The 9,877-nt window shown below is 47.4% G+C and overlaps 1 protein-coding gene across 2 annotated transcripts in view; it reads right to left on the reverse strand.

Moving 5' to 3' along the window:
• Window positions 1-9,558, reverse strand: part of FGFRL1 (fibroblast growth factor receptor like 1) — a 164,612-nt gene extending 155,054 nt beyond the window's left edge. The window contains exons 1-2 of one of the 2 annotated variants that reach the window (XM_053976030.1): window positions 9,390-9,558; window positions 7,947-8,056 (exon numbers count right to left, since the gene is read on the reverse strand). In XM_053976030.1, coding sequence (XP_053832005.1) covers window positions 7,947-8,007 — 61 coding nt within the window. In that variant the 5' untranslated portion in view covers window positions 8,008-8,056; window positions 9,390-9,558. Of the gene's footprint in view, window positions 1-7,946; window positions 8,057-9,111 lie in introns of both variants that reach the window. The other variant, XM_053976029.1, reaches the window with a different exon arrangement.
• Between the last annotated feature and the right edge of the window lie 319 nt (window positions 9,559-9,877).

Below are 9,877 nucleotides of genomic sequence, written 5' to 3' on the forward strand. Positions count from 1 at the left end.
GAAATGACTTATCAGAGCATGGAGCCTGATCTCCACATGCTGGAGGAGCTGTCAACTCCTCCCCAGTTTTTCCATTTCAAACTGCCCAAAAATACATTAAACACTTCCCAGTATTACTCATCTGGATAAAGAGACACTGGTATTGCCAGCAAAATGTTGTGTTAGTCTGCAGAAGAACAGGGAAGATTTAGATTCACCCACAAAGTGAGCAAGGTGGCTCACAGCTCCCTCTCTCTGAAGGGTATCCACACCCTGCAGGAGTTAGAGCCACCAGTTTAATACTGACTGGTCAATGACAAACAAGCACCCTTCCTTCCTTCCTTCCTTCCTTCCTTCCTTCCACAGAGTCTGGAGTATCCCTGGGGATATATTCCACAGTGTTCAGAGGTTCATCCTGTTACTCATTAACCCTTCCATCCTTGACACGCAGTTCATACACCTGTAGCTCATCTGGCACTTGCCATTGCTTAACCAGCAGTTACAGATGTCTTACAGATCTGTGTTAAGAGATCTGAGAAGAACCACCAAGAAAAACAACTTCCTCTGTTACTCCAACTCACACAAATCTGTTAGAGAGGCAGGAGAAGGGAAAGAAACCTGCTCACAGTGCTCCAGCATCTGCAGCTGCCTAACTCCAATACTTTGGCTTGTGCAGCTTTGAGAGACAGCTTTCCCTTTTCCCTTCTTTGTGGTTGATTTGGCCTTGCCCCATTCATTTCTGTCTAGAACAAAGGGGATTAAAATCCATACAAAGCAATAGTAAAACACAGCACAGCAAAAGCACCCCTTTTACATTACAAGGTTTTACTCAGAGTCACATATTGTCAGAAGCCAATTAGGTCTCACACCTGTATGTGGGGGCACCTGGGAGGACACAAAAGACGAGAGAACTACAGCACAGACTTGGAAAAGCTGCATCCCAACATCCCCTTCAAAGTCACACACTGCCTGCTCAAGATCCTCTCCCAGGCACCAGCAGCCCTCAAGAGCAGGGGTACATTAATTAATCTAGACTAAATTTTATCTTGGAGGTTGGCTAACGCATTTCCCGCCATGTTCCTCTCCAGCTTTTTCTCTCTCCCCGTATCCTGGGCAGAACTAACAAGCCCAAACGTACCAGAAATGTTGTGCCAGTCCACATTAATACCTAACTCTCAAGGTTATCAGTTCAGGGGGTATGTGGAACAAACCTAGCAAGGAGAATACGAATTTTTTTAAATGCCTATTGCACAAATTAAGTCCACATTTCCCTATTTGTCTGCTGTTCCTGTGTGTTTATCTGACAGGCACAAATATTGACAGCTCCTAAAATACCCACCCAAGTCAATGCCACCCAAGTGGCATCTAGGGTATGACACCTCTTGCATTACTCACTGGACAGGATACCCAAGACCCTGTGAATCTCTCATGAAATAAATTTACCACATATGAGAAGAAATTATTTGGTGTCCCATCAAGCTGGAAACCACTTGTAGAGAAGCTGAGCATAGAGGTGCAGCCATCCTGAGAAACATTAACCTGCTCCAAGGAGCCTCTGTTCCCAATTTACATTTTTCTTCTTTTCTTAGTGAAGCTCAAAGTAAGTTTGAACACTTAATGGAAGAAGTAGCCTGGAGTTATTGGCTGAATTTCCATGTGAAAATTGGAGTGGTTGGGATGAAATAACAATGTCAGGTTCCTTGCAGCACTGCAGGACACTGTGTTTCTGCTGTGATACAAAGGGGACACTGAGTAATCAGAGCAACCAACCAAACTCCACACAGCCCAGGAAGTCTTGTGGGGGGGGGGGGGGGGGGGAACCAGAGATGGGAATGGATTCGGCAACAAACAGCATACACTCACTTATTAAATAACACTCAGGCAAGTCTTGAGCCCATCCAGACCCAGAACACTGTCCCCAGGATGGCTCTCTGTCTTTGGGGATAAACCTCTCTGTGGCAACCCAAAGTTTAAGCAGTGAATTTCCAAATTGTTTTCAGTCCTGGCAGTGCACACTCCACCCATCAGCCAGAGCTGGCAGTCAGGAACAGCAAAATGTGCTTTTCTAGAATAAAAAATGTGAGTCCAAGCCATGCAGTCAAGCAGCGAGTGGCGCACTTAGCCCACATCCCCTCTGCTGTCACACATTAGGAGGGTATCACAGATAATCTGAGTAAGTCACCCTTCAGGGATGGATCCAAAGCCTATGGGAGTAAGTAGGAGACACAGCAACAACACTCTCAGGCTTTGAATCAGGTCCTAACCTGTCACAACTGGCATGGGCTGCATCTGCTTATCTCATACGACATCAGAGAGCACAATCAGATTAATCAAGCTTCCTTTTGGAAATATTTTTCTTTTACCATAGTACCACAGTTGCTATGACAGAGCAGCAGACTGAACAGACTTGCATCAGACAGAGGTGTTTGCAACTTCTGCATTCACACTGGCTCCACTCTCAAAAAGTCCCTTATATGACCAAAAATGTTTCACCTTGTTGCAAAAGATTAGAACAGGTAAACACAGCTAAATAGGTATGGGGGCGTTATTACCAGAGAAAGCTCAAAGTAAAGGCTGATTACAGAGAAAAAGATAAGGAATAGAAATCCAAATTAAACGTTCCAAACAGTATCAAATGCATTTTAGCTTGAGCAGCGCACCAGAAAATACAGGAAGAGGTCAGATGAAAGACAAATTACTTGAAACAAGACAAAATGAGGAGGGTAATGAAAGAAATGTGAGAAAAGAGCATTTCCACCAACTCCTGTAATGCTGGGATACATTTGCACAGATCCTTTTGGCAGCTTGGTTTTACGAGTCACTGCTGACACAAATAGAAGCTTCACATCTTAGGAAAATCAGCTGCACAAGTTCAAATCTCACTGAATAAATAAAGCTATGACTAAAGGTTGTTGGGTTTCTTTTAATTCAACCTAGGGGCAAGAGGATCTCTGCATTGTTATTTTCCTCCTTCAGTGGAAATTTTTATCTCTTCCAGTAATTTATCCAAAAATGCACAGGCAGACTCTACTGCACTCACACAATTCCATGACGAGTGTTCTGTGCCCAGATGTGTCAGTGTCACTTATGGTGAGGCAGACATCCAAAAAGGAATTATCAGAGAGGATATTGGAAAAGATCAGCTCTATCAGCCAATTCATGTCAAATGAAAAACTTCAGCTTTAGGTAAATTGGCACCAATGGCACCAAATCTTGAAGAGGGAGTTCCTTTTTCAATTTCAAATGATATTTTTTCCCTGAAAAAAGCACTTTCCTGTAATATCTCAAGCACCACATCATGGCATATGAAAGTTGCTTCTATGGCTAAGATTCAGGCTTTGCTGTGTGCAAGTTCATCCCAGAAAAGAGACATTTGGATTTGCTGCTTGCGTTTTTTAATGAAGGTCAAAGAAACATATGGACTTGGAAAACAGAGTTATAAAAACTTTAGGGAAAATCTACATGTATTAGAGCAATTTGCTGAGTTTTGTAATATTCCTAATTAAAAACAAATAAAATCAACCCTAATTTTCCAGTATGACACACACTGAATTTTATGTTTAAACTCAGCCACAATTTAAAGCGGCCGACAGCCTCAGAAGAAGGGAGGAACCAGCGTTTAAAAAAATAACCAGGATTTTCTTAGATCGCCATGTTGACTCTCGTCTAGGTACAAGTCATGCTGACAGATTATTCATGAGCAAGTTCTCCAAGAGCAGGATCCAAAAAATGCCCCAAACTTCTCCAGAAGATGTGCTGTGACTTCAATAAAATCTGAATCAGGCTGTTAGATCTGAACAGCGAGAAATTACCTAATCGTTCTATCTGGTAACAACCCCTCAACAAGAATAAAGGCGTAATACAGAAGCCAATAACCATCTCTGTCACATTACCATTATTTCTATTTTCTGTGCTTACTGAAGGACTCTTAGAAACCCTAAAGTTCACTCTTACAAACCCCAAAGTTACAGAATGGGAATCCTGTTCATCAGAACGAAGAACTCAACTTCCAAGAAATTAAAAAAATGCCCCTAGCATCCTATTCCCTTTTCTTCAATATTAAGAGAAACCAAAATGGCACATATCATTATTTCTGCATGAATTTTTTCTGCACTGAATTTTGACATGGCCCAATCAGCAAATTCTCTGTAAAGCAGACACCAAGCAGGTTTGCAAGCCAAGGTCGCACAGAGAAGTGCCAGAACAGAAAGCAATTAAGGTCCCGTTCTTCCCCTCCCTACGCAATGCACCGAAAATGAAATCAACATCCAAACTAATTAGTTTCCAGCAGAATATCAGTTTACTTGCTAACAGGAGGGTGGTTACTGCTCTTACCAAAAAACTTCTGAACATACCATGCAAAATCTTGCTTAAGCCATGGGACCAAGCCAGGCACATCCCAATGTTACCATATACGGTCACCAACGCGAATATGATGGCAACTTGACAGATTTGGAACAAATATTGCGTTGTCGGTCACTGAGATAACATAGGCAGGAAAATATCAGATTATATTACCTGTGTCCAGCTGGAGGTGTGGCGTGGCAGGAGCTACATTGCTGCAGGACACAGTCACTAAAGGTTAGCGACCCAGGATGGCATTAATCCCTGCAGAGGAGGGCCAGGGCAGGACACTGAAGACTTTTATGCTGAAGACTTGTATGGGGTTGCTTGGACAGAGCAAGAATGGAATAACACAAGGAATGACCTGGACCTGCACTGTTATCCCAGGTTCAGAGCAGACATTATCTGTTGAGGCTGGGAACCAGGCTGAAGCTGCCAGGCTAAAGCCCCACGCCTTGGCTGTCAGCTGGAAGGCATAGTCCCTCACAGGCATAGTCCCTGACCACAGCACTCAGATTTTGTTCTCAAGAGTGTGTTTTGAGCACACAGGCATTCTAGTCTTCAGCCACAAGGGAAAGAAGGAGCTTGGATATCTACCAAAATAGCTCCCAAGGAAGACTTTTTTGGTACAGGCTCCCTTCAGGAGATCCTTAGCCTGGAATAAGATTGGCCACTGAGAATTATTCCAGACTAAGTTTTTTGGAAGGGTTATTCCAGTGCATTTGCAGGTGTACACAAGCCCTTAGTCAAAGTCTTTCAACCCCAAAAGCATTGGTTCAAACACAGCCAGAGCTACCTCACCCCTGATACCTTCAAACACAGACAGTTCTACCACCTGTACCTCTAAAATCAAACCTGCTCTCTATTTTCCCTGGATTCTTCAGAGGTATTGCCTCTTTCTTAAGAGTTTATCTTGGTTTGCTAAGATATTCCCCTCTTTACAATGTCTTCTACATCAGTGATGAGGTACATTGGTGGACAGAGCCAGCAGGCACAGATCCGACCCTGGAAAAACGCCCCTTTTTGCTGGGGGGTGGAAAAAAAAAAACCCTGCCAGCTAAACCCAACCAGTCATTCCTGCAGGGCCCTTTGCCTTAAAAGGTGTCACCTAAATAAAGATGTAAAAATAATACAACGTAACATTTAATGCAAGATTACAGCTGAGCATTCAACTGTCAGGAAATATCAAAGCTGGAGCGCGTGGGCAACTTAACTCTGCCCCCTTGTGCAGATGCACCACGGCACAGCCCTTCCCCAAGCACAGGCTCAGCATTCAGTCAGCTTCAAATTAACACCCTAATTACAGCATAACCTACTTTTGCCTAAAATGAGTAGAAAAGAAAGACCATCACTTTCCCAGAGAACCTCCTCAGCCACCTTCCTCACTTGATCGCCAGCCAGCAAGCACTTATTAAACTTCTGATGCCTCAGATCAGGAGGTGCTGGCACACTTCAGGCCTCACACGCCTGATCTGCAATCAGGACACAGATATTAAATACTGCTTGACCAAAACAAAGAGCCCTTCTTCCTCCAGAGAAGAGCCTCGCGACCTCAGGCTGAGATTTGGCTGAAGGGCTGCCTATAAAACCTGAGCGACTGTAGCAGGTAACGTTTACACATCTCCAGTGGCCAAAGCCCTCATATGAGGCATTCAGAAAAACTCTGCAGGCACACGAAAAACCTGGCACATTTTTCCAAGAACCTGAAATTATCCCAATGTAAACACCTAACAATTGGAGATATCTGTCGGCACAAAGTTTCAAAGTTCTGGGAAGTGTCTCATCTCTGCTCACAAGTTTGATCTTCCATCTACCTCCTTCACAACCAAAAATGTTCTCCTTCTTAAGGAGGTCTAAAGCAGGACTTAAATGTCAGAACTGTGTCTGTGTTTTCACAGCAATGACTCCTTTTTTTTCTCTGCTTCCCCTCTCTTAAATCAGCAAATGAATGAATGGCATTTTTCATGCATTTGGCCCTGGCTTTTAACCTCTATTTCTTGATAACTTTAAATAACTAGAACCATCTCTCCATACACTTACAGGGCTTTTCCAGCTCTGAAAAGTGTTCAAATAATCCAATTACCAATATGATCCTAAGTAAGTTTTAAATAAAAGATCTTTCCACAAGAAAAATAATGATGTCCTGAAATTACTACTGTTAATTTTGTGTCTCTTCTTCACATGACAACAGCCCACAGTGCTTCACTTTCCAGGGGCAATAAGTGTGAGAGCAAGACAGTTGCAAACCAAATTTAAACAGGGTCAGCCAGGAAAGCAGACGATACTCAGCTCACATCAGAGACAAGAATCTTTTTGTCTTCTCCTGCCCACTTCAGATCTTTTCCGGAACTCCACCAACTTCTCAGGTCCATTGCAATAATATACATCCATGAAGTCATCTTAATTCACACACTGCTGCCCATCGCCCACAACTTAAACTGAGTCTCCATTGTAAGCCTTGCCTGGAATTCAGACTTGAAGGAATTACAGCCTATATACTGTTTTCTTTTTCATTCAGCTTCCAGCCAAATCATTTTATAGTGCTTTTGCCTCCATAAAATATTTTCTTGAGAGCCAATGCCAAAAAGAAGAAGAAAAAAAAAAAAGCAGTGCACTAAACCAAACTTGAGTTTTCAGAGTAATTCTTCCCTTCTCCTTCCCCACCCTCACCCCCAAGATTTATTTTTGGCAAGTTACAGCCCAAGTGAAGAGCAAGTTTAAACCTTTTAATTCGCAAGTTCTTCACACTGGATGACTTCAAGGTCTTACAACAATTCACAAAACTCTGAGACTGTTGGTAATTGCAGTTGGAGCAATCTGCATCCTAAAGTTGTACCCCTATTCTCCTGGAACAATGCAGCCCCTACTTTGTGACCAGAGGCACGGGAGCTGAAATCCTGGATTCCCATTCAGGCTTTCTAAGGACAGCACCCACCAAGGTACAACACAGGCAAAAGCGCTGGAAGCGCCACCGCTCCTTGCACTCATCCCAGAGATTTGCTAAAAGCACCTTGCCATAAAGAAACTTCTTTTTTTCCTACCCCCATCATTCCCAGGTCAACGTATTTCAATTTGCCTCTGGAAGGGTAACCTGTTTATTGAAATCTGATCAACTGCTGGAGCCTCAGCGCTAAAATACGCTCTCGCTGTTGGGAACTGTCATTCGTCTGTCACCGGGGAAGTTAATGGATGTGCTTGTTTAGTTTGTAAGTGGGAATACACAGGGCAGTGGCTGGAGGGATTACAGGAGGGGAGAGGTATTTCTGATCCACAGAGGAATGCAGTTGCTTTTCTTCAAAATTGTCTGTGTATTTTTACACAGGCACAAGAAAAGCCCCTGGAAGTTCACCTGTGCCTAAAGCCACAGACCTCAGCAAAGCCACAGTGACCGCACTCCATCCCAAATGACAGTCCCATACCACACAGGTAAGGAGGCACCGCACGTGGGCACGAGCCTATACCTCTGTGGAGATAAAAAATGTGCAGGGGACAAGTCCCTGCTGACAGCAACTCCCCTGGGGGGTCCCTCCAGGGGCACTGAGTGTGTTTGCAGAGCACGATCCCACGGAGCAGAGGGAAAGGACAGAATCACAGGGTGATCACACCAAGCGCAGTTCCCTTACCTCTCGCCGAGTCCGAAAATGCAATTATCCCTGCGAAAAGGAGCGCCAGCTGCAATTCCATTTTGAAAACCAGACCCCGCCGTATCGCACAGACTACTGTCCTCTCAGACCTGGAGGCAGGAAAAAGGAGAGCAAAATAGTTACTGGGGGGAAAAAACCCTGAACTACCCTCAACTTTGCAGAGTTTTAAATCCTATTGAGAAGATTGGCAAGAAGAAACAGCAAATGAAAGAGCAACGTACTTGTAATTCATTCCTTGGTGCTCAGTGAGCAAAACTTTGCCCTCCTCTCTGCTTTAGCCTGATATAAATCAAGAACCCACTGAGGCCAGTAAGCTCCTCTAAGTTTACAGTTAATGCATAATTCTTTAGTATCCTGTACAGAACCAGTCTGGAAGGCAAACAAAACGCTAGCAAGTGGCCATAAAACAAGATTTCAGGTTAACAATTTGAGGAGGAACTTGGTGGAAGGGGGTAGAGGAATGTTACCTCTCCCATCAGCAGCCCAGAAAACTTTGTGTTGCTGCTCCAGTGCCCCTCAGCCAGGCTCCGCTCTGGGTACGCGCCTTCCTCCACTCCGAGACTTCTCTGTACAGCACTGATTCCTCCTTTCCTCTTCTTCCCCCCTCCCCGCCACCCCGGCACGCTCTCCCCACCAACAGCCCCACTTGTTTCCGTGGGCTCCAGAGGTGCGTCCCAAAGCGCAACCGCACTTAATTACCCAGATTTTTGAAGATGCCTTCGCTGTGATACGCACACCCGGGGAAGATCAGGTTTACATTAATTACACTCTATTCTCCTCCTAAAACTCTCACTCTCTAAACACTGTCTGGATTCCTCACCCTTGTAAACTCCCCGGTTTAAACACCCCGTGCCCCCAGGACACACAACAACCCGCGTACAGCATCCAGCAAAGCAAACCCGGCCGCTCCGCCGTTCGCTCCGCCGTTCGCGGCGGGCAGCGGCAGCGGGGGGCGGCGGGGCTCCCCCGGGCGCAGCGCGGTAACGGGATATTCGCCGCCGGGAACCGGGGTCGCGGAAGGGAGGGACGCGCGGGGGGACACCCGGCGCGATGCCACCTGGTGCTGCGCCGGCGGCTCCCAGCTGTGCGCTACGCGGCCCCGGCGGGGTGTCCCGGCCCGGGTGGCGGCGCGGGGGACACTTACCTTGGCTGCTGCCGGGCTCTAACACCGCGCGCTGGAGCCCATCCCCGCCGCTCGCCGCCTCATGCCCTTCGCGGCCACGGCGCCCGGCGGGCGCTCCGCCGCCGGCCTCTACCTCATCCCCCCCTCCCCGGGGTGGCGGGGGCTGCCTGGGGGTGCCCTCCCCACGGAGCGGCTCTGCCCCTTCACCGGCTTTTTAACAACCTCCCCCCTTTCGCCCCCGCGGGCGATTTTTTTCCACTCGAGAGTCACGGGCGAGGAGGTCAGGGAAAGGGGGAAACCTTGTAAATTATTTTTTTCCTGCTTTCCGGGCCGGGCTGAGCGTGTGTGTGCGGGGAGGGACAGCGGGGACCTGCCACAGCCTCCGGGGCTCCGCGCCGCGGGATGCCCGGTGATGCCGTCCGGCGGCTCGCCCAGCCGGAATCCCGTTTAAGGAGCGAGGGGAGGAGGGGAAAGGGGCTGGGGAAGGGGAGGGGAGGGGGGGGGGGGAGAGCCGGGGAGAGAGAAACCGGCGATAAAGCAACTTTCCCTGCAGGGCTTTGTGGCGGTGGGGGCCGAGCCGCCGCGGAGGGCGGTGCGAGGCCGCCCCGCTCCAAACTTCGCACCAATCCCCGGGAGCCCCCGGCAGCCCCCGCCCTCCGCCGGCCCCGCTCCCCTTAACCCTTTGCGGGCGGCAGCGGCGGCTGCGGCCACCCGGTGCGCCGGGAGCGGGGAGCGCGACCCGCAGCCCCCGCCGCGCTCCGCTCCCGCTGCAGCCGCCGCTCCCGAG

Source organism: Vidua macroura, chromosome 4 (genome assembly GCF_024509145.1).
Source record: "Vidua macroura isolate BioBank_ID:100142 chromosome 4, ASM2450914v1, whole genome shotgun sequence".
NCBI classification, from domain to species: Eukaryota; Metazoa; Chordata; class Aves; order Passeriformes; family Viduidae; genus Vidua; species Vidua macroura.